We start from the raw sequence: 25682 nt of genomic DNA on the forward strand, positions 1-25682 counted from the left end.
GATTTTCTCATTGGAAACATCCATCATTTGACAGGGGCAGAAAGAAAGGGAAAACATATTTAGAGATTGTTTTGGCTTACAAATATTGATGAAAAATAGCGACCAAATCTGTAATGTGTGACTACGACATTAATGGGGTTTCATTAATAACTGATAATCTATCCTTAGGATATGTCATCCAATGAAGAATGTGAGGGGGTAACCCCCAGTACGCCATCCAATAATCTGTTTGAAGAGACTTCTAGCATTCAGGTGAGTGGTGTGGGCTCTTCACTACTTACCAAGCACAGCGACATACCCGGGTATAGTAGTTGTGCTTGGTTTCACAGCTTAGACCATTCACTTGAATGGGCCTGAGCTGCAAACTGACAATGTGACCAATAAACACTGTCACATGTGAACACTGTGCTCAGGGAATGCAGCCATCAATTTATACAGTCATGGCCAAAAGTTTTGAGAATGATACAAATATTAATTTTTACAAAGTCTACTGCTTCAGTTTTCTTAATGGCAATTTGCATATACTCCAGAATATTATAAAGAGTGATCAGCTTAACAGCAATTACTTGCAAAGTCAATATTTGCCTAGAAAATGAACTTTATCCCCAAAACACATTTCAACATCATTGCAGCCCTGCCTTAAAAGGACCAGCTAACATCGTTTCAGTGATTGCTCCATTAACACAGGTGTGGGTGTTGATGAGGACAGGGCTGGAGATCAATCTGTCATGATTAAGTAAGAATGACACCACTGGACACTTTAAAAGGAGGCTGGTGCTTGGCATCATTGTTTCTCTTCTGTTAACCATGGTTATCTCTAAAGAAACACGTGCAGTCATCATTGCACTGCACAAAAATGGCCTAATAGGGAAGAGTATCACAGCTAGAAAGATTGCACCTCAGTCAACAGAGGTTCCATTGTTGGAAAAAAAGGCTCCAGGGTGCCCAAGAAAGACCAGCAAGCACCAGGACCGTCTCTTAAAAGTGTTTCAGCTGCAGGATTGGGCTACCAGCAGTGCAGAGCTTGCTCAGGAATGGCAGCAGGCAGGTGTGAGTGCATCTGCACACACTGTGAGGCGGAGACTCTTGGAGCAAGGCCTGGTCTCAAGGAAGGCAGCAAAGAAGCCACTTCTCTCCAGAAAAAACATCAGGGACAGACTGATATTCTGCAAAAGGTACAGGGAGTGGACTGCTGAGGACTGGGGTAAAGTCATTTTCTCTGATGAATCCCCTTTTCGATTGTTTGGGACATCTGGAAAACAGCTTATTCGGAGAAGATGAGGTGAGCGCTACCACCAGTCTTGTCTCATGCCAACTGTAAAGCATCCTGAAACCATTCATGTGTGGGGTTGCTTCTCAGCCAAGGGAATCGGCTCTCTCACAGTCTTGCCTAAAAACACAGCCATGAATAAAGAATGGTACCAGAATGTCCTCCAAGATCAACTTCTCCCAACCGTCCAAGAGCAGTTTGGCGATCAACAATGCCTTTCCCAGCATGATGGAGCATCTTGCCATAAAGCAAAGGTGATAACTAAATGGCTCAGGAAACAAAACATAGAGATTTTGGGTCCATGGCCTGGAAACTCCCCAGATCTTAATCCCATTGAGAACTTGTGGTCAATCATCAAGAGACGGGTGGATAAACAAAAACCTACAAATTCTGACAAAATGCAAGCATTGATTGTGCAAGAATGGACTGCTATCAGTCAGGATTTGGTCCAGAAGCTGATTGAGAGCATGCCAGGGAGAATAGCAGAGTTCCTGAAGAAGAAGGGTCAACACTGCAAATATTGACTTGCTGCATTAACTCATTCTAACTGTCAATATAAGCTTTTGTTACTCATAATATGATTGCAATTATATTTCTGTATGTGATAAAAACATCTGACAAACACACATAAAACCAGAGGGCAGCAGATCATGTGAAAATATAAGATTTGTGTCATTCTCAAAACTTTTGGCCATGACTGTAGAGCAGCACCTTGGGGGTCTAAGGTGTCAGACACTTGATGATCTTCAGTTGATGACTTATCTTAGAATATCCCTTAAATTGTTATTCTCCTGAAATAACTGCATGTGGATAATGAGCGCATAAGTTTACATACATAAGAAGAAATTATGTTGTAAAACTCTCCCCCAGGCAAAACTAGCGCCTAATTTTAGCTTTGTCGATGAATAGGTAATGTGGTTCTGGGTTATCTCGAAAAAATGTGCTCAATACCTGTAGCGAAAGAGAACAGTTAATCTTCAGATCTGAAGTACAGCATTGTGGATACTGCAATGGATCACTATATTATTACCAAAATCTGACATGTGTTTACAATGTGTATCTGGACTGCTTCGGTACTGGACATTACTCTCCTTGGTTGCCTGCTTGCCAAGTTCAAATGCTAAACCATTTATATTACAATTTGTAAGAGATTTCATGCTAGAATTACTCATAATCATACAAGTAAATCATATTAAAGGTTGGGAGAGATCAATATAAATATAATGATGCTATTTAGCTGCTGCAGAGATAAGACTGTATTATTCATTCGGCTCATTTAAATACACTACGACATTCATATTTTTGTGTATTGAAAAATGGATTATGATGAACAAGGCTTGGAAACATTTATATGACTAATGCTGAAACAAGAGTACAACTTCCTTCTGCAATTAAATATAATAAGAAGTCTCATTTAGGAGGAATGACTTTACATCACAGACAAGAGTAAAATAAACATACAGCAGACAAGGTTATGCACCGACATACCTAGGGACTATACACAGCATGTAAATGGACTCTAATTAGTGCGCCAACTGTTCTGCCAAGTAACTCCAATAAGTAAACACTGCAGCGCAGCGGCGCTCGGAAAATTATTTATCACCACCGGTATCCAGAATGTATCAGAAGGTATAGGATGAGGAAGACCTTCGTGGTTCCTGCACTACCCCAATGATTCCTACATCAAAAAGTGCATGTACTAACGTGAAAGATTAATATTTGCTTGTATTTAGAGGATAAAAATATATCTCTAACTTAAAGAAGAATGCAGTGGTTACTTAGAACTGTCTCCAAGTTAATAGTTAAAAAGCAGTGTAATCTTTCGGTCTACAAGACCTTTGTGAGACATCGGATTGTTGGGAGAATTTGTGGAGAAAAACAAGAGTCAAGGCACCATAGGTAGGACAATCCGATGTCTGACAAAGGTCTTGTAGACAGAAACATTATGCTGACAATCTTTTGGATTGCCAAGAATGTTGGCGTGATTTCACCTTTGAATTAAATGTGTGCCAGAATTATTTTGTTAACGTGGTACGAATTGAGTCCCTTTCTGAGCACCATCCTGACATTGATATCCAAGTGATTTGTCATTAGTATCTATATGAAAAAAAGTAGTCCTTCTGTTCAAGTGTACATTTTTTATTTATATATCCCAAACTGCCCCAAATGTATTAATGGTAAAGAAAACAAGGCTGAATAAGCATTGTATCAACATTATATCTCTTGCCCTAACAGAGTACCCCTTTAACCCCTTCCCGACATCCGCCTTAATAGTACGGCGCATGCCAGGTGTGTAACTATGGCGACCGCCTGGGAGCCGGGCGGCCGCCATAGCCGTCGGGTGTCTACTGCTGTAAGGAGTAGACAACCGGCGCTAATGTCTCCGATCGGTCCCCGGACCGATCGGAGGCATTAACCCCTCTGGCACCACAGTCAAAGGCGCTATGGGCGCCGCCATTTTGCCGTTGATCACCGGCGTCTGGAGCAAGCTCCAGGGCCGACGTCACATTGCCATGACACCCGAGAGCCTTGTTAAAGGCTCCCGGCCGGTCTGCAATCTCTTTCTTTTGCAGGCTGGTCTATGCAGCCTGCAAAAGAAATGATGATTTTTTTGCAATTCATTAGCATTGTAATGCATTGCATTAGTGATCAGACCCCCTGGGGTTCAGCACCCCTAGGGGATCTAATAAATGCAAAAATAAAAATAAAAAAAAATATTAAATTTAAAAAGTATTAAAAATTCAAATCACCCCCCTTTCTCTAGAACACATATAAACGTAGTTAAATACTGTGAAACACATACATGTTAGGTATCCCTGTGTCTGAAATCGCCTGCTCTACAAATCTATAAAAATATTATCCCTGTTTGGTAAACGCTGTAGCGGGAAAAATAGTCAAAAGTGCCAAACCGCCGTTTTTTCACTGTTTTGATTCTGATAAAAATTTGAATAAAAAGTGATCAAAGCAATAGCACTTCCCGAAAATGGTAGAACTAAAAAGTACACCCGACCCCGCAAAAAAAAGACGCCCTATGCATCCCTGTACACTGATGTATAAAAAAGTTACAGCTGTCAGAATATGGCGACTTTTAGAAAAAAAAAAAAAATTAACACAGTTTTGGATTTTTTTTTAAGGGGTCAAACTGTAAATAAAACCATATAAATTTGGTATCCCCGGAATCGTGCCCAAACACAGATACAGGGGACATGTCATTTTGTCTGCATAGTGATCGCTGTAAAACCGAAGCCCGTAAGAAAGTCACAGAAATGCATTTTTTCTTCAAATCCACCCCAATCTGAATTTTTTTCCAGCTTCCCAGTACATTATACAGAATAATTAATGGTGGCATCATGAAGAAAAATTTGTCCCGCAAAGATTAAGACCTCATATGGCTCTGGGAGCGGAGAAATAAAAAAGTTATGGGGTTTAGAAGGAGGGGAGTCAAAAACGAAAATCAAAAAATGCCATCGGCGGGAAGGGGTTAAAGAAGTTTCCAGTTTCAGGAAAAACTGAAAATGGTAGGAAATGCCAAAAAAATAACGAAATAAGCATTACTTACCTATTAGATGCAGTGCCACTGCTCAGGGACAAATCTACCATTGGTGCAAGCTGTGCAGCTTCACAGGGGCCCAGTAGGTCAGGGGCCTATCATCTTAACAGTAGATTTCTATTATCTATTGATTTGCAGATAAATGCTTAAGCTAATGAACCTCAAGTCTTACTAGGGGATTGTTAGAGAGATATAAAACGGAGGCTCTATGCAAAACAATTTCAAAGCAAAGGGCCCATAACTCTTCTTGCTATCTGTGTCTGAACTTGCCAATGCTCCAGTTCTCCCAGCTCGGATTTGTTTACCTGGCTACAGCAATGACACAACTAAGACAATACAGAACATTTGCAGCCTATCACCGTGGATGTGGATGTTTTTTGTTTTTTTTTTAATGTAGATTGTGAGCCCCACATAGAACTCACAATGTACATTTTTCCCTATCAGTATGTCTTTTTTGGAATATTGGATGGAAATCCATGCAAACACAGGGAGAACACACAAACTCCTTGCAGATGGTTTTATGCCCTTGGCGGGATTTGAACACCAGGACTCCAGCGCTGCAAGGCTGCAGTGCTAACCACTGAGCCACCGTGTGGCCCTGCTCTTCCTGCTAGTTGAAAGTGGAAGTGCTGGTGATATGAGTATACACAACCCTTCTAGTTAACGCAATAATGCACTTGACTAGATTCCATAGTGCCATTTGTTTGTTTATGTCACTTTATAACTAAAGTCTATAGGGCTTAGATATAAGCAATAGAGATGAGCGAGTACTGTTCGGATCAGCCGATCCGAACAGCACGCTCGCATAGAAATGAATGGACGTAGCCGGCACGCGGGGGGTTAAGCGGCCGGCCGACGTCAAAGCGGAAGTACCAGGTGCATCCATTCATTTCTATGGAGCGTGCTGTTCGGATCGGCTGATCTGAACAGTACTTGCTCATCTCTAATAAGAAAAATGATAGGCAACCTATATTTTTTTTTTCACCGTTTTCCTTCTAGTAAGGAGCATATACATGAGCCATTGGACTTTTGAGCATCAAATAATTATAGGAAGATGAAGAAAACTGAAGACTTCAAAATATAAGTAAATCTGACTTCAGAGAAATGTAAGAAAAAAAAAAAAAACATTAAAGAGGACCTTTCATCAGATCGGGCACATGCAGTTTTATATACTGCTGGAAAGCTGACAGTGCGCTGAATTCAGCGCACTATCGGCTTTCCCGATCTGTGCCCGGTGTAAAGCACTATCGGTCCTGGTACCGTAGCACTTTAGTGTCAGAAGGGCGTTTCTGACAGCCAGGGACGCCCTTCTGTCCAGCAGCGCCTATCGCACTGTACTGTGGAGCGGGGAGGAACGCCCCCCTCCCTCTGCTCACACAGCTCGTCCATAGACGAGTATTATCAGGAGAGGGAGGGGGGAGTTCCTCCCCACTCCACAGTACAACGCGATAGGCGCTGTTGGGCGGAAGGGCGTCCCTGGCTAATTGTCAGAAACGCCCTTCTGACTGTAAAGCGCTACGGTACCGGGACCAATAGCGCTTTACACCGGGCACAGATCGGGAAAGCCGCTAATGCGCTGAATTCAGAGCACTGTCAGCTTTCCAGCAGTATATAAAACTGCCTGTGCCCGATGTGATGAAAGGTCCTCTTTCAGTTAACTATAAACCATACAGAAAATACATATGTCTCTTTAGAGCCATGATTTCACTAAACCGTCAAGAGTCACTAATCTAATACAGGTACATATTTACAGTGTAGTATTTGATAAAATCTTAATTTAAAAAAAAAAACATTTCAACTTTGACAACACTCAAAAGTTTATTTTACAGTAGAAACCCAAGGAAAATTCAAAAGGAAAAAAAAAAAAGCCCTTCCCTTTTGAATCCACTCCTTTGTTTGTATTCACATGTTCAATTTGTGATGCATTTTTAGAAACCAGTCAGAAGTATATTCAAAAGATAATCAATGGTTTGATGGAAATATAAAGAACATGACAAACCTCCAGGACTTCTGTTGCTTTCATTATCTGCAGTGCTGTAAGTGTACTGGTTTCCATCTTGGTCAGTTCCACCATAATCCCCACCACTCATGCCCATTCGTGACTCAGGTTGCTTGCGAGTTGGAGGAGGGCAATTTCCTCTGCCAGATCCAGAAGTATTCGAATCATTCCCTAAAAGAAGACAAAACTATTTTACCAGCGCTGAAAGGAATGATGTAAACCAGGGGTAGGGAACCTTCGGCTCTCCAGCTGCTGTGAAACTACAACTCCCAGCATGCTCCATTCACTTCCATGGGAGTTCCAAGAACAGCAGAGCAAGTACGCATGCTGGGAGTTGTAGTTTTGCAACAGCTGGAGAGCCGTACGTTCCCTACCCCTGATGTAGACAAAGGAACCATATTCTAAATGTTATATTTGGAATTTCTAATTTAGATGCAATGGGCGTAAGGGAGATGGGATGGAAGACTGTCTTGTGTTGGAGGACCCGGCGTACTCATAAATTAAAGACTTATGAAATGGGAAGTGTGCATTGCTTTATTTCCCTATAGGGGTATTGAACACTTTCAACTATGTTCCAACACAGGTTACAATAGATTGATGGAGGTTCCCTAAACAGAATTACAAACACTTTTCTAATCACATCTTAAACAGGCATGTTACAAGAATGAGAATATAGCCTGTAATGGTTAACTAAGGAGTTAACTTTTATATGGTTCACTTGAGCAATGGAACAGATGCATGATCCTCTGGAGAAAAGAAGTTAAAAGAATCACCATTTCAGCAATCCTGGCTTCCTTTACACCAGAGATTAAATGTGATATAATTCCCTTGCCTTGCAGTTACCAGGGTATAACTGAGATCAACCAATGGTTATTGTTCAAAGGTCATTGAAATCCCTCTGAAATTGCAATTATCAATTTTAGCAGTACTTGGATGTGGCGTTCACTCCCTTAGCATAAGAATGACATCTATTGTTATCTAACTGATCTGTCTTTGCTGTGAAGGTGTCTTCTTGTCTTCCCATTGCTTTAATAAGATCTAATTGCTCAGGGGAAGACATCTTTACAGCCTCAGAATATGAGCTTGCTAGCAAATTAATTGAATGCTCATTTGTTCTGCAAGTGAACACAGGCATTAGTAATTCGATTGTAAAGTTCTGCAGAGGTTCCTATCCAGAATGGATTTAGAAGGTGAATTACAGCACCATGTGGGGGTGGATGACAGCCCATTATAAAATATATACATTCATATCATCCCATCAGCTTACTGTTCTGCTTGGAAATTCTTAGGGCAACTGTGATTAGCAGAAGAATAATTCAGAATCTGGAATAAAATTCTGATCCTGTCATTCTTAAATAGAAATGTCATGTATCCCTTTGTAATTGACAATAGTAGGACACAATTGCCGCAACATACAACTTCTGAGATATCTTTAGATGAACCTTATTAGATTGAACATCTAACTGGTTTACTGAATAGTAAGCTATCCAGGCAATCACAAATACCTTATGTGAACCCACCTTTATCCTAGCAGTTGCCTTTCAGTACATATAACCAATGTGGGGCCAAAATCTGGTTTGGGAGTTACATACAACCCTTGGCTACAAAACCCCATACAAAATAACACCTTAGTAGCCAGTGAGTTGTACCAAGATGCAACACATCTGTAGTCCCTTCTCTCTGCCCTGTCAAGAATGACAAGAGAAGAGAGATAACGAAATACATGGCTGTTGACAAAAGTTTTATGTAAGATCATGTCACAAGAGTAGATGTAAGTAATGCGGAAATAAGGACATGTAAATTTGCTGTCCTTCATTAGGAAGAAAACAATCCCAAGGAAGAGGCACGACTCAGTACATGTTTTTTTGTTTGTTTTTTCTTTTTTTTTTTTTTTTTTTTTGGGGGGGGGGGGCGGAGGAGGAGAGTAGAGCTAATTTTCATGGTTTTTTTTCCCATAATGCTACATCTGAATTTTCCATAATTCCTCATCTTCCCATAATGTTTCATCTTCGTCTTTATGTCATCACTTCCATGGCTTCTCCAATGGGTAGGTTTTTTAGACCTCCATGATGGTGCTCGGCCACTATACTGAGTCCAAAGCCAACTACTTCTGGCTTTATGTGATGTATAGTATGGACACCAGAAGCTCAATACAACTGACCCATGCATGGGCCCCAATAGCCCCCCACTGATCAGATACTTATAGCCTATTATAAAGATAAGCCATAAAAAGATCCACAACTTAGAACTGTCTAGCTGTAAAGTATGGTCGGTTTTGGAGGCAAGACAATAATAAGGTGTTGACTTAGGATGGAGCATAACATTTACAGAGTCATATGCTTCCAAACTTCCATGATTGAGGATCCCATGGCAGAAGATATGATAAGTGAAAATATCACCTCTTATTATCTGATATTCAGATTATGCTGATTTATAAAGACACTAATAATAAAAGAAAATAATAATAATTCATAGAGTTAGCTGGAAAGACTCATATAAAAGACATGTATAGGCATTTGTGCAAAGACATGAGCACAGCTCCAGCAGACTACTTCTCAACAAGGATAGATATGGTTTTTCTAACTATAAAATTTGCTGCTGCTGCCATTTCATTTTCATTTGTTTCTAATCCGAAAACACAAAAGACAGACAGAATGAGATATCAAACTGCAGAGATAGCCAGGGGAAAGCAATGAAGAGATTTGTAAAAGCAGTAACAGCAGAAAGTTCATCCAAGTGGAGGTTGTATCAAAGACACCGCGATGTGATGATATAGATAAGTTTTACAAAAGACTTGTTATCAGTTATCTGTATGAAATTTCCACCTCAGGCACTGAAGACAGTGTCAGTCATCATCAGTAACATTTAATGCTCGTCTCTAACTGTCCAAAACAGAGTCTGTGTAAAATCCGACTGAATATTAAATTAAGGTGAGATAAGTCTTACTTTATCAACCTGAAGTAAAATAAATGTTCTCTTAGACCAAGAATACTCAGTTGGAAGAGCATTCCCAACGCAGGCGCCAAATGTGAGGACCAGTGCCTGATCGAGAGAAAGACTGATCTTCTTCCCACTGTCCCTTGCTCGCGAAGGTAACCCAGTAATGGCAGCCGGGATCAGCACTCGCCCCTACTGTCTACCTAGGAGTAGCTTGTGTGTGGCTATGCTGCTGTGTCCGAAACTGCAATGCCAATGCCTACTTCTGCTCTTTGAGAAATGCCACAAAAATACTGGATAGCAACAGTTTTATACCCCAGTGCCGCAGGACAATAAGGGATTGAACTTTCTTCAACAGCTTTAAGAGGTTATGGTTATTCTGTGATGTTTATATCTATCTTCAGCAACCCTTACGTATCAGAACAGAGATGAGCATCTAACCATAGATGGAATGAAGAGGTGTGCTTGCAAGCCTTTCAGTAATACCCATAAACGGGAATGTCTTCGCAAACATGCAGTCTGACCTGCTAACATTATGTTACAGAGCAGGAGAAGTTAAGTAGATTTATACATATAGTTTTGCAGTAACAGATTCAGTAGAACTTTAAAAAATATCAAGAGGAATTTTTGGCATTTTCACCAACTCCAACCCTTTATATCCTTTAATATTTGCTTCTCCAACAATTCTGGCACATTTAGAATTTTTTCTGAAGCCCCCACCATTTTAGAGCAATCATTTCAGATCTCAATTACCATATTGGGTGCTCATTCTGGCTTTAGGAGGCCAGTGGGTGGTCTTATCCACTGCTATCTCTGTATCTAAAATTATTAGTGAGGTGCAATCATTTATAAGTCCACAAATGGAAATGAATAGATAAATTATACTGAATTTTTCCCCACAATAATATATCAATCAGCTCCGCTCTTCCATCTCAATGACATGCTCTCTGCCCACTACATTTTCAATGACAGGGTCCCTTTAAATACAAAGTGCCACTCAGAATTGTCTATTTGATCTGATACTGGATATGGCCACACTGCCTGGAGAACCTGGACTCTGGGAACGCCTCCCCACTAGCACATGTCAGACTTTACTGGTATAACTTGAAAGAATTCTTTCATTAATGTTTTATTCTTTGCCTGCCTAGATCCACGTAGAATATCATACATTTTTGTCACTGAGATTAAAAATTAGTAAGAATCTTTCTTTTTAGTAGAATCATACTAAAATAGGGTTGCAAGCAATAAAAAGAAATTTGTAATTGTAAAAGAAAGTAGGCCATTTTTGGGTTACAACCGTCAGACAATTTTGCTTGTTTGCCTTCAGTACGACAAGGCATAAATGCTTGAAAAATGGATCTCCAAACGGAACACACTTAACTGTAAAAAGTCACAAACCTCATTTCCTACTCTGCCTTGCAAATGTTGCAAATGATTAGAAAAGCTGAATAGAGCCTCTGATTGGCATTGAGATGTCAGAAGCTCATTCATTTCCGCAATTGTCTCTCATCAAATTATGCACATGAAATCCAAATGTGTCTATGAATAAGTACTACGAACAGGTTTTTTATAAAATAGAAAGTTTCACAAAGAAGAAACAGGCCTCTTTACGAAGATATGCGACTTGAAGTGCTTCATTTCCAAGTGAAGGCTAATCCCTTGCTAGACCACTGGAAGAACCGCATCTAACCTTAGTTACCATAGCAATAATCACAACTAGAAGATAATTCTGAATTAATTATCTGTCATAGAGCGGGAAAGACACATTGCCTATAATACATCTGGCTTCATGTTGAGTTTCTTACCGTAGGATTCGGGGTCTTGTTGAGGTGTAATCTCTGCTTGACCTTAAACACACAAGCAAATATATATTCAACATATCAGCTGAATAAATCAACAGCAAAGCAATAGTAGAACATAAGCAAAATGGTTTTCAATTCAGTGCAATACACTGGTTATATATGTTATAAGGATGAGATTTACTTACACGAAAAAGATTGAAAAAGAAACCTAGAAATGGGATGTCTAAATAATTCAGATTACAGAATACTGCTTTCATTTATATTGGAGCCGACGGGTTGTGACATCCTTAATAAAATGCTACATTATCAAAATTAGACAACATATAAAAGTAAAAATACACATTGCTAATAGTATAGAGATCAGGGCACAGGGAACCCTCTCCAAAAGGCCACTCTCTTAACCAGACTAAATCTTCTGTGTTAGATTTTCAGTTTCCCATACTAGCTGTCTTCTCTTAGAAGACCACCCCTGTAGAAGATGGCTTTATAATGCAATTTTGGGTGGTGGTCTCAAAAGAGGTTTTTTATATTTAGACACAAGGCTAGGACAACAAAGGGGACTATTACCCAAAGTGAAGGAAAGCGTAGTTACTGTTGGATGCAACATTTTGTCGTTTGGGACCTTAAAGACCATACTATGGACCAGTAAGCACTCCATGTGCCACTGTATTGTGCCTCATATTAGCCACATCCTTCTCTTGGAAGAGAATATCTCAGCTAGGACATAATGTCCTCTGTATGAAATATTTACAATATAGAGGTCTCACAAAAGGTACAATTTTCATCCATAATACTGTAATTTCCGTACTTTGTTATTTTATGCAAAGTATAGGCTAGAACATCCATTTAATGGCTACAAGGGATTTGTTACCTCGGCCTTGGCTACGAGGGTAGCGTTTTTGTTCTGCAGGCGGAGCTTCTGATGTGGTTGGGTCAGTTGTTGGATTCTGGGCTTTTTGTTTGCTCACTGGCATTGGTTGAGGAAGTACCTGCTTTGGGAAACCCTTGAAGAACCAGGCACCAGATCTTTTCCACACCTGAAGATATAATGACATAGTGGCACACCAGTGTTGTAATGCTGGCAGATATACATATACAGCCTCAAAACCACAGCTTAAACTCCTCATCCATCAGTATTTTGTTTAAATGTTTATAGGACTTTTTTAAGTTATAAAGCTGTAGCTATAGACTAGCAAATGCCCAGAATTCCCACTATGTACTACAGAGGGGGGACTCGTGGTGCTTCAGTGTCAGGCAAGTGAAATAGAACATTTTGGAGGAGCTTTAGGAGTTACTGAACTCTGAAAGAACTGTATACAGTATTTAAAATATTCACAATATTCCATTTATCTATTATTTGCACATTAGCTTGAACACTACACCTATGTTATTTTCATCTGTTTTATTGCTTAAAGAGTCTCGAAGATAGCTTAGGATCACCTGAATTTGTGTTTTTCCCTTGTGAATTGGTGCCTCTGTTCCAGAGATTTTGCTGTTTTTTTCCTAAATGCAAATGAGCACTTTGTAGCAATAAGGGAGATGTAATTCATCCAAAGAGGTAAGTGGCAACACCCTTGTTACTTCAGGGGCCTCACTTGCATATTGACAAAAACAGCAATATCTCTGCAACAGAGTTATCAATTCACAACGGGAAACCCTGTTGGATTGAGATGACCCAAACCTATCTGTTGGGTTAGGTTTATATGCTGGATTCTGGTAACAGACCCTCATTAACGTTCTTTAAGGCCATGGCCCCACATGAAGTCCCTCAACATATCGTGGTTCTTCCCACTTGGCTTTGGACAAAGTTTACAGAGTTTTCTTCTGTAGACTTTCTGCTTCAATTACAGTATATCTATAGGGAAACTACAGGCATTTCAGTTGGTATAATTGATATGCTGCGATTTCCAAAATCGCAACGTTTTTGAAATCTCTGTATGTCTCTAGCGTGTATTTTCACGTAAAGTGGGGATGGGATTAACTAGGATCCCATCCACTTTGCTATGACTGTAAAATACCGCGCTTTTTTCCCGCAGCATTTCCACCACATGGGGCCCTGGCCTTATATCGGAAATGGATTATATGACAATAGTGCTCGAACAGTCAATTTTAAGTGTTGCACAGCATAGTTAAAAGGTACAAATCTGGACTTGTATATGAATCAATGTACTACTTACCTCACGCTGCTCACTACATATTTTGCACAGCCATATGGAGTGAGGACGACTGTTGGTCTGAATTCCACACTTTGTGCAAACATTCTGTTAAAATCAAGTTTAATATCCTAAAGTAGTGGTAGAGGCATTTGTAACAGCAGTAGTAATACATTAGTTAAAAAGCAGAAACCTATATTATATTAGTAATTACTGTTAACTGTTCAACAACAATTAAAAAAATAGGTATTAAAAAGGGAGATCCAAAGATTATATTGTTAAGATGGAACAAGATAATGAAACATCCATCCAACAATGGCAGTCAAGTGCTCCCTGCCGGCCTTGGTTTACTTGGCTTCAGTAATGGCGTGCCTCTGGTGTACTCTGTGTACTACAGTACTTTTATGCTATTTTCCCCTTTAGGCAGTGTTATCAGTAATACATCTAAAATTGTCCTATTGATGCCTGTGTTATTGGATCTATAGTACTATCTCTTTCTAGCTTTGACTTGCAGGTTATGCTATTGTATGCACAAATCAATGGAAGAAAACTGGTCGACGTATTTTGATAACTAGAATAATTTTCCTTGTTCAGAAGCATTGCTAAAAAATACAATAATATGCAGGTAAGAAGAAATGATTATATTAACCTTTTTGCAGTCTTCACATACTACACACTTTGATCCAGGCAAGCCCAGTTGCTCTCCACAAAGAATGCAACGATTAACACCATCACCAGACACAGTCTTCCTCATATCTTCTAACCGGTCCACCAAACGCCTAAGAATGAACACAAGAAGTAAGCAACTGTATACATTTCTATACAAAGCTATTTATTATGTGGTATCCTTTCAACTTATGGAGGCAAATTATCTAACAGAGATTGCAGAACTTACAACAGCAAATTCATGGCAAACTGTCATTTTGCGTCACAGAATAAGTATGCTAATGTATTTGTTTTTATATTACACTTGTGACAATTGGCCATGTATATGTAATGCATCATAGCAGTAATAATAATGTCCTTCTGCAGGGCAGGATATCATAGGTAAATGTTGTTCAAGTCTCTCTAAATCAGGGCCCGTTTTTCTTGTTTTTCAAACTGCTCCATTCATTTTATTGGGAATGAGCAAAATATGCACTAACACCAAACACCCCCCCCCCCCCCATTGAAGTCTATTGGTGTCTGAAAATTAGAGACAGCATACAGATGTCCTCCATTTATCATGATCCAAGACACTGAGGCCGAGTGCACATGGGGTATTTTGGACCGGATTCTGAGGCGGAGGCCGTCTCAGGTTCCAGTCCAAAATATGGGTAGCCGCAACTGGATGGTGATGCAGTGCACCGGCATCAAGTCGCGCACTCTGCTCTGGATTAGGCAAAATGAATGGGCCTAGTCACGAGGCAAATCCGCCTGAAGGATGAACATGTCCATTTTTCTTTCCAGGAGCCGGAACAAACGGCTCCCGGAAAAAAGAACTGACTGGCTCCCATTGATTTCAATGGGAGCCGTCTTTTTGGTCAGGATTTTGAAGCGAATTCGGCCTCAAAATCCTGAACAATAAACTCTGTGTGAACTCAGCCTAAAAATGAAGACATTTGGTTTTTAAAAAAAAAAAAAAAAAAATTGCTAAAGCACAGAAACAGATAGGCCATGTACAAAACATGCCCTTAAACTCAATAGTACCATGTAGTGCATTTCTGGACTTCTGAATAAAGCCTCAGGAACCAGTGGTATCCAGAAATTGTGTATATCAGGTAATATCAGAATGTTAAAAAATAACAATATACAAAATAGTTCAAGAATCCATTTAGAATGGTATTTGTAGCCGGTATAGAAATATACAATGTGTGGTATAATTCCACATCTATACAATGGTTTTTCAGAGCTAGCCTACTACAACAAACTAAATTGAGTATCTGTTGGACTTGGCTTTGAAGCTGAGGCTGAATGCACAAACCACCATGACTAAAAATAGAACAACCATGACTAGATAATTTAGTCACTCAGAAGACAAGCCCCAGGAGATGAAATTAGGAATCCCAGATTCATGGATGCTTCATGCGCTCCACTTGTGTGGTGACCTATATCCAACAAAGCAGAGTATACAAAAAGGAATGAGACATTGCCTACACTCTGCGTTTCTCTCCTTTATAGTCTCTGTTTGATGTATGTATACTTATTGGACAAATTGTCTTTTGGGAAAACAGATAATAAGCACTAAACAAACAGGAATATGCAAACCTGAAACAGAAAAAAGAAAGATGCTACATCTAAGTCAACTGGAAGAACTCAGAAACCAAGATAACCTAGATCAAAAACAAAAGATTAAAAAGGTTATCCAGTTAAAAAAAATCCATTTTAATAAACTATATTAGGGAATTCTAATTAATAGTGCATTTGGTACACTGTCCAGCATTGACACTTGATACAAGATTTCAGTATACATGTTACATGTAACTGGGGGATCAGGGCTGGACTGACCCATTAGAAAATTATCCAGTGACCCCAAGTTCTTATACAGTAATGGGCCTGTGAGGAGCTAAGCTTATATATTATTGTGTACAATTATTACTTATTCATATTATATAGATAGTTAGTGAATATTTTGTTTATGCCTGTGTTATCAATCTACCCCATTGGTTTGTGTGTATAAAAGGGGGCATGGACTGTGTTGGGGTGCTATTTACACTCAATTTGCAGTCAGAGTGAAGGGTGGGTACAAGATTGAGTGAGTGGAGTGAGTGGATCGCTGAAAGCTGAACTTGCATCATTTTGCTAGGACAGCCCATACATGACAGTGCCCATAATAAAACACAGTCCCAAAGGTCTATCAAAGGCCTGACTTTAGAACCAATAACCAGAATTTCTATAAATCCTTATTGGTGATATACACTGTATGTTTAATAACAGAAATTACTTAAAAGAAGCAGTACACAGAAAGAGCGGGCCCTCAGAATTACTCTGGTGTGCCCAATGGCCGTCAGTTGGACTCTGACTCTTTGTATCCCCCTTTAAGAAAATCTGAATTGGAAATATTAACCCCCTTTCCTTTATGATTCTGAAGAATGGCAACAAAGAAAATCAGACTCATGACATGATATTTAAGAAAAAAGTTATATCTACAGTTACATGTTATGATTTACATGTAATTGTATATTTATTTATTTATTTTACTTTTACAGGAATATGATGTGATGAGTCAGTAAGGCTATGTTGACATCTTATTTTGTGTCTCCTGTGCATGCTTGAGCTGTTTTGTAGAGAGGTCTGAAGGAGCATGCAGAGTTTCCAGGTTAAAAACTTCCAGAAATCTAGCACCATACTCACCTTAACTCAAGGCTGTTCACTTGATCGATTATAGATTGATAATTAAAGTCCTAAGTTCCCTGTTTGAATGGATCGATGAGCTTGTGTGATCTCCATTCTATTCACTGGATTGAAGGAGTGCTATATTTGGCTACCTTTATCATTCCCATAGATCTTAGAGTAGTGGCCAAGTATATGTACTACTGCCCCATTCACCCAGGGGTCTTGGAAGCTGCCATCGTTGTGATCACTGGGGTTTCCAGCAGTCAGACCCAAACAATCAAACATTATCTAGCAGATGCGATAAATGCGGTTTGTAGGAAGCCCATTTAAGGTAATATACCTGATTAATTCAGTTTCGACTAGATCTTCTAGAACTGTGTTCCCTAAATTTATATATATTTGCTTTCAATGAAATTTTACAGAGGTTTATTCATATTTAACACCAAAATATCCAACGTCATAACCAATGCCTGTACATGAAACTGAACAGTAGACATTTAGGAGGCCACTACTGCTGTTCACAGAATATCCACAATATGAATTTTACAATCAGCACAACTGTATTTTCAGATCCCCATTCATGCACTTTGTTTCCTGGTCTTTTGAAGAAGAATTTCAGAAGCTGTTTTTTTTTTTTTTTTTTATCCTTGACTGAGCCCATCTGTAAATGAAGCCAATGGTTAAAAAAAAAAATCCCCTGATCCTTGGCACAAAGCACAGTTGGCTCGCCACCAAATATTTAAGACTCCAGACTCTCTGATTATCTGTATAGTACTGTCTTGCATCTTCACCTAGGAAATTGTAGTGATGTCCCATTACTTTAGGAAGATCTGTTTAACTGGATGGACCCAACATAAAAATCCAATATGTCAGGGGCGCCATGGAGCAGTTTCGAAGGATCGGAATTCATTAAACTAGAAACCTTACAGTCTTTCAATTGGATCTATGTAAAACAAAGCATGTGATAGAACATTATATAACTTTCCAACATATTCATTTCTAATTGTTTTCATCTCCTTTATTTCGACTTATAGTAAATGGCACATCGATATTATTACTGATTATATAGCTACATTTTCCTTTCTGACAATTCACTTTCAAATCAGTTTATTACTTGACAACGTATCTGAAAACCTATTAGCGAGGATCAGATACTTTATTACTACATTATGTCAGCACTGTTTATGTAACCAACCTAATAAGCATTTTCCTGACACCTCGACATTAACCAATATGTTCCCCTATAATAATCCTAATGTAATAGTGTGTAATGTATTCTTCACTTCAGTGTCTTCAAGCCAAGTAACCCTAGCAAAATACGAGCAAACATATAATGCTCATACTGCCATCAGTAACTACGTTACTGCATATAAATAATCCATACTGTCTTGTTAACCAGTGATATCTCTGAAAATCAGACAGGTAGAACTGCATTGGTGGTGTCATGAAAGATGAGAATCTCCTCGCCAACAGCAAGTTTCTATACAATTTATAATGCCAGAGATATAACTGTTTGAAGCGACCCTCCCCCACTCTCATTTTCACTTAATTTCACACAAGCACATACATTATACATAGTGAGAAGCACAGGACAATTCTCAATACAGAGAAGCAAGAGATTTAACAGAAAGAAGCCAATGTTTGTTAATAGGGTATATTGGAAAATGTATTAATAATGTACATTCTGCCAGAAGTCAAAAAGTTGCCCAAAACTTAAGATACATTTTAATGTTGTTTAACAATACTGCTGAGGGAGACAAGAACTTAAAAAAAAAAAAACACACACACACACACACACAACAACAACAACAACAACAACAACAACAACATGACATTACTCACCTCTCCCCAGTCCTCCCTTTTCAGTGGTAGCAAGTTTGGTAAACTTTTTACAGTGACGTCCGGTTTGTTCTAGGTGGCCACTGCAGCCATTCACAAGCCTCAATGGTGACTTCTACACAAGTGGCACGTGACTTCTGAAGAAGTCACCACTGAGACTTGTGATTGGCTGCAACAGTCATCTGACAAAAACAGCCAGGGTGCCTGGAATGGAAGACTAAACCTGCCACCCCTAAACACAGAGAACCAGGGAGAGATGAGTAGTTTTTTTTTTTTTTATGTTCTAGGCCCCTTCAGCAGCAGTGTTAGATATTAAAAATTATTAGAGATGAGCAAACAGTAAAATATTCGAGATTCGATATTCGCTTCGAGGAGAGCCTCAATATTCGACTACTCGATCGAATATCGAATCCCATTATAGTCTATGGGGAAAAATGCTCATTTCAGGGGAAACCAATATTCGACTAAAGGAGAGTCACCAAGTCCACGAATAGCAGGAGGAAAGTGTTTAAGAGGGGCGCTGTGCAGTTAAAGCACATGGTCTATGGGATCCTTGCACTTTAACTGCACAGCGCTTGCAGTTGCGCTGATAAAAAGTAAGCTTCCTCGTAACAGCAAGCTGCCAGCTCTCCCGACTAGCAAGGACGAGCCTGCTGCAGAACCAGTGTTGATTTGCCGCAGGCTTGTCCTTGCTAGTCCGGAGAGATGGCAGCTTGCAGTTACGAGGAAGCTTACTTTTTCTCATAGGAATGAATTGACCAGCGTTGATTGGCCAGTGTACAGCATTCGGCCAATCAACGATTGGTGGGCATCCCATTCCTTTGTCTGAATGAAGATCAAGCATGTGTCCATCCTCTCCATTCATTCTCCATTGAACAGTATTAATCTACCTCTGCTATTCTCATAGAGGTGAATAGATCAGTCTTGCAGATATGACCCATCACTATTTATATACAGGGGGTACAAGGGACTCCTGTCTTGTGAATGGTTGGGGCTCAGAGGGAGGACCCCCACTCATCAGAAAGTTATCCAGTGGATAGCAGATAACTGCATATTACCAGAAAACCTCTTTAAAGGAAAATCCCCTTTAACATGGAGTATACTGACACATTTTTTGTAACATTTTAACTGATGTTTTCATCCCTTCAAAGCAATGTTTCAAATCTGGTAGATTAACCTGCAAATGCAAATCAAAACCTGGATAAATAACAGCAGAAAGTTCAACTTAAAGCGCATCAGTTCACTTTATATGTCTATTCATGAACTACATATATTCTTCATTAAAAAAAAAAAAGATTTCTGGAACATAATTTTGATAGACTGTGCTGTTCTTCTGTTATTCTTCCTAGGCTATGATATAGTTGTTACCAGCTGAGGCTGTGTCCTTATCTAGTCTGACATTGTCCAATCAGTAGTGACAATGCCAGATTGTGTAGGAACGCACCTATTTCACAGGGGGAGCGGTAACACTCAGATATCAATATACTCATACACTGCTAGAGGGAGGAAACAGAGGGGCAGCACTACACAGTTTAAGGGAAAAAAAGATATTCCAGTATTATTTCTAGGGGAATTCAAGCATCTACTAAAATGGACATATCTGGAGTGGCGACAGGTCCACTTTAAATTGGAAATATTGTCATTTTTTGTATATCTATAATCCTATACCTTTGGCAAGCGTGTTTAGTGATAGGGGCAATACAATAAAGTAAGCAAAATGATTAAGGTAACATTATAAACTATGGCCTTATGGTTTTATGGCCATTTTAATGACAGTACACTGTACTAGTGTGAACTTCTTTAGCACATTTTGGCTATCAGTGCATGTCGGCTGTCTTCACAGATTCTTTTGCCTCCAATTCTTGAGATTCTAAATGTCTACAGTCAGAACTCTAACAGCCATCTATTCTATCTGAGGCAAGCAATTATGTGCAATGGAAGGCAGATTTTCATTAAGCATATTATATGCTGCATCAGTCTACTGTCAGGTAAGATATGAAGAGCGCACCAGATTTTCTGTTTAATTATTTATACAGCTTAGAAGCAGAATGCCTAGAATAGCTAATAAACTGAAAAGGTCTTGGATATAGAACTAGTCTGCTAGTTCTGTGGTTAGAAGCATGATACATCATTATGGTATATACCAACAGCAGCAATAAATAGAAAATAATTCACTTTAAAAATATTTATAGATATTGCGCATATAAAATGGAGAGACCAGAACAAGTTTTCACTATGACATTGATAATTAATTTTGCCACAGCCAAAAAGCGATGTGGAAAATACCACAGGTGAAAACACATTGCATTTTTTTCCCCACAGTGTTTTTCATAGAAACTCCGCAGAGGAAAACTCTTTCTGTCCCTATTATACCTATACCTATAGCATGTCTATAGATATAATTGACCTGCAACAATTTACAAAAATGGGATGACTTTCGAAATCGGAGCATTTCCGCTGTGGATATTTTTCTGCAATGTGTGGATGGGATTAGCCAGAATCCCTTCCACTTTGCAAGTACCGTAAGATGCCCCAATCAAGTTGCAGCGTTTTCACAACATATGGCCCCAGCCTAAAGGGGTTTTGTTCAAAAGCAGCACCGCCATTATCCATGGGTTACATCTGGTGCATTTGTAGACTGGTGCTGCACGGTTTCTGGAACGCAGCTAAAAATTCAGCAGAAACTAATCACTTCTTTCCACCAGATTTTTCATTGCGTGTTTTTTTTATCTTTGCATATTTAATCTATAGGGAAAAAGAAATCATTTCCACAGGTAAAATTGATAAGCTGCGTTTTCCAAGAACCCGTGCATTTTTAAAACGCAGCTTTTTCACAGCGTTTATTTTTTCCCTCAATGTGTGGATGGGAATAGCCAGCGCTTCATTTACTTTGCTGGTGCTATAAAATGCAGCATTGTTTTTTTCTGCTGCGATTCCACAACAGGACAAATGCTGCAAAGTGGGGCCTTAACCTGAAAGAGTCAAACACTTTCCCAATGTAAAAAAGTTCTTTAAAGAATAGAAAATATATGTACAATCGAAAGTTGCATTGACATGTGTGAAGCACAACAGCCAGATGGAATTATTTTACCATATGGGCTACAATACTACTATGAAGACAGAAGAGTTAAAATACACAGACAGGTTTATACATACATTTATAGTCTGAATATTTTAGCAATATGGACAATATCAGATTACCAATTTAGTTAAGCATGTACTGTTCTAAAAATAGATTACACATTTTACCCTTTAAGGATGCAGCCTAGTTTCAGCATTAAAAGTTGACCACTTTTTCACTATTTGCAGTCACCTCATTCCAAAATTCCTAATCCCTTGTTCACATCTGCGTTTGGTATTCCGTTCAGGGAGTCCGCATTGGACTAAAATGGGGTCCGTGTGCTCTCCATGCAGTGCCCGCATGGAACATGCGGACAGAAAAGTACTTTGTGATCCAGTTTCATGTCCGTATGATTCGTGCAGGCAGCACGCAAAAAACACACGGACCCCACTATAGTCTATGGGGTCTGTGTGCTTTCACTGCACACTGTTTGCCAGTGCGTTTGGGGAGTCCACATGGGGACCCCTCTAGAGATGAGCGAACACTAAAATGTTCGAGGTTCGAAATTCGATTCGAACAGCCGCTCAATGTTCGTGTGTTCGAACGGGTTTCGAACCCCATTATAGTCTATGGGGAACAGATACTCGTTAAGGGGGAAACCCAAATCCGTGTCTGGAGGGTCACCAAGTCCACTATGACACCCCAGGAAATGATGCCAACACCTCTGGAATGACACTGGGACAGCAGGGGAAGCATGTCTGGGGGCATCTAACACACCAAAGACCCTCTATTACCCCAACATCACAGCCTAACAACTACACACTTTACACACTCAATACCACCTCTCTGACAGTAGGAAAACACCTTGAAACATGTGTATTTGGCACTTGCAGTGAGGAGAGCTTGTCACCAGCAGTGAATTTGGCCCTTGTAGTAAGTTGAGGTTGGCACCAACATTTGTTTTGAAAATCAGGGTGGATTGAGCCTCTAACCAGCAGAGTTTGGGCAAATTCATGGTGGAGGGAGCCTCTAAACACCCCAGTTTGGGCAAATTCATGGTGGAGGGAGCCTCTAAAAACCCCAGTTTGGACCAATTCATGGTGGAGGGAGCCTCTAACCAGCCCAGTTTGGGCAAATTCATGGTGGAGGGAGCCTCTAAAAAACCCAGTTTGGACCAATTCATGGTGGAGGGAGCCTCTAACCAGCCCAGTTTGGGCAAATTCATGGTGGAGGGAGCCTCTAACCAGCCCAGTTTGGACCAATTAATGGTGGAGGGAGCCTCTAACCAGCCCAGTTTGGACCAATTAATGGTGGAGGGAGCCTCTAACCAGCCCAGTTTGAACCAATTCATGGTGGAGGGAGCCTCTAAACAGCCCAGTTTGGGCAAATTCATGGTGGAGGGAGCCTCTAAAAAACCCAGTTTGGACCAATTCATGGTGGAGGGAGCCTCTAACCAGCCCAGTTTGGACCAATTAATGGTGGAGGGAGCCTCTAACCAGCCCAGTTTGGACCAATTCATGGTGGAGGGAGCCTCTAAACAGCCAAGTTTTGGGAAATTCATGGTGGAGGGAGCCTCTAACCAGCCCAGTTTGGACCAATTCATGGTGGAGGGAGCCTCTAAACAGCCAAGTTTTGGGAAATTCATGGTGGAGGGAGCCTCTAACCAGCCCAGTTTGGACCAATTCATGGTGGAGGGAGCCTCTAAAAAACCCAGTTTGGACCAATTCATGGTGGAGGGAGCCTCTAAACAGCCCAGTTTGGGCAAATTCATGGTGGAGGGAGCCTCTAACCAGCCCAGTTTGGACCAATTAATGGTGGAGGGAGCCTCTAAACAGCCCAGTTTGGGCAAATTCATGGTGGAGGGAGCCTCTAACCAGCCCAGTTTGGACCAATTCATGGTGGAGGGAGCCTCTAACCAGCCCAGTTTGGGCAAATTCATGGTGGAGGGAGCCTCTAAAAAACCCAGTTTGGACCAATTCATGGTGGAGGGAGCCTCTAACCAGCCCAGTTTGGGCAAATTCATGGTGGAGGGAGCCTCTAACCAGCCCAGTTTGGACCAATTAATGGTGGAGGGAGCCTCTAACCAGCCCAGTTTGGACCAATTCATGGTGGAGGGAGCCTCTAACCAGCCCAGTTTGGACCAATTAATGGTGGAGGGAGCCTCTAAACAGCCAAGTTTTGGGAAATTCATGGTGGAGGGAGCCTCTAACCAGCCCAGTTTGGACCAATTCATGGTGGAGGGAGCCTCTAAACAGCCCAGTTTGGGCAAATTCATGGTGGAGGGAGCCTCTAAAAAACCCAGTTTGGACCAATTCATGGTGGAGGGAGCCTCTAATTAGCCCAGTTTGGACCAATTAATTGTGGAGGGAGCCTCTAACCAGCCCAGTTTGGACCAATTAATGGTGGAGGGAGCCTCTAAACAGCCCAGTTTGGGCAAATTCATGGTGGAGGGAGCCTCTAACCAGCCCAGTTTGGACCAATTAATGGTGGAGGGAGCCTCTAACCAGCCCAGTTTGGACCAATTAATGGTGGAGGGAGCCTCTAACCACCCCAGTTTGGACCAATTCATGGTGGAGGGAGCCTCTAACCAGCCCAGTTTGGACCAATTCATGGTGGAGGGAGCCTCTAAAAAACCCAGTTTGGACCAATTCATGGTGGAGGGAGCCTCTAAACAGCCCAGTTTGGGCAAATTCATGGTGGAGGGAGCCTCTAAAAAACCCAGTTTGGACCAATTCATGGTGGAGGGAGCCTCTAACCAGCCCAGTTTGGACCAATTAATGGTGGAGGGAGCCTCTAAACAGCCAAGTTTGGACCAATTCATGGTGGAGGGAGCCTCTAAAAACCCCAGTTTGGACCAATTCATGGTGGAGGGAGCCTCTAACCAGCCCAGTTTGGACCAATTAATGGTGGAGGGAGCCTCTAACCAGCCCAGTTTGGACCAATTAATGGTGGAGGGAGCCTCTAACCACCCCAGTTTGGACCAATTCATGGTGGAGGGAGCCTCTAAACAGCCAAGTTTGGACCAATTCATGGTGAAGGGAGCCTCTAAAAACCCGTTTGGACCAATTCATGGTGGAGGGAGCCTCTAACCAGCCCAGTTTGGGCAAATTCATGGTGGAGGGAGCCTCTAAACAGCCCAGTTTGGGCAAATTCATGGTGGAGGGAGCCTCTAACCAGCCCAGTTTGGACCAATTAATGGTGGAGGGAGCCTCTAACCAGCCCAGTTTGGACCAATTAATGGTGGAGGGAGCCTCTAACCACCCCAGTTTGGACCAATTCATGGTGGAGGGAGCCTCTAAACAGCCAAGTTTGGACCAATTCATGGTGGAGGGAGCCTCTAAAAACCCCAGTTTGGACCAATTCATGGTGGAGGGAGCCTCTAACCAGCCCAGTTTGGACCAATTAATGGTGGAGGGAGCCTCTAAACAGCCAAGTTTTGGGAAATTCATGGTGGAGGGAGCCTCTAACCAGCCCAGTTTGGACCAATTCATGGTGGAGGGAGCCTCTAAAAAACCCAGTTTGGACCAATTCATGGTGGAGGGAGCCTCTAACCAGCCCAGTTTGGACCAATTCATGGTGGAGGGAGCCTCTAAACAGCCCAGTTTGGGCAAATTCATGGTGGAGGGAGCCTCTAAAAAACCCAGTTTGGACCAATTCATGGTGGAGGGAGCCTCTAATTAGCCCAGTTTGGACCAATTAATTGTGGAGGGAGCCTCTAACCAGCCCAGTTTGGACCAATTAATGGTGGAGGGAGCC

At 40.8% G+C, this 25682-nt stretch overlaps 1 protein-coding gene across 1 annotated transcript in view; it reads right to left on the minus strand.

Annotated features, from left to right (window-relative positions):
• Nucleotides 1–25682, minus strand: part of RPH3A (rabphilin 3A) — a 113015-nt gene that overhangs the window by 35065 nt on the left and 52268 nt on the right. The window contains exons 4-8 of the mRNA XM_075273991.1: nt 14361–14490; nt 13736–13819; nt 12430–12595; nt 11562–11603; nt 6820–6990 (exon numbers count right to left, since the gene is read on the minus strand). Of these exons, the coding sequence (XP_075130092.1) occupies nt 6820–6990; nt 11562–11603; nt 12430–12595; nt 13736–13819; nt 14361–14490 (593 nt within the window). The remainder of the gene's footprint in view (nt 1–6819; nt 6991–11561; nt 11604–12429; nt 12596–13735; nt 13820–14360; nt 14491–25682) is intronic.

The sequence above is a fragment of the Leptodactylus fuscus genome, chromosome 1, assembly GCF_031893055.1.
Source record: "Leptodactylus fuscus isolate aLepFus1 chromosome 1, aLepFus1.hap2, whole genome shotgun sequence".
NCBI lineage: Eukaryota > Metazoa > Chordata > Amphibia > Anura > Leptodactylidae > Leptodactylus > Leptodactylus fuscus.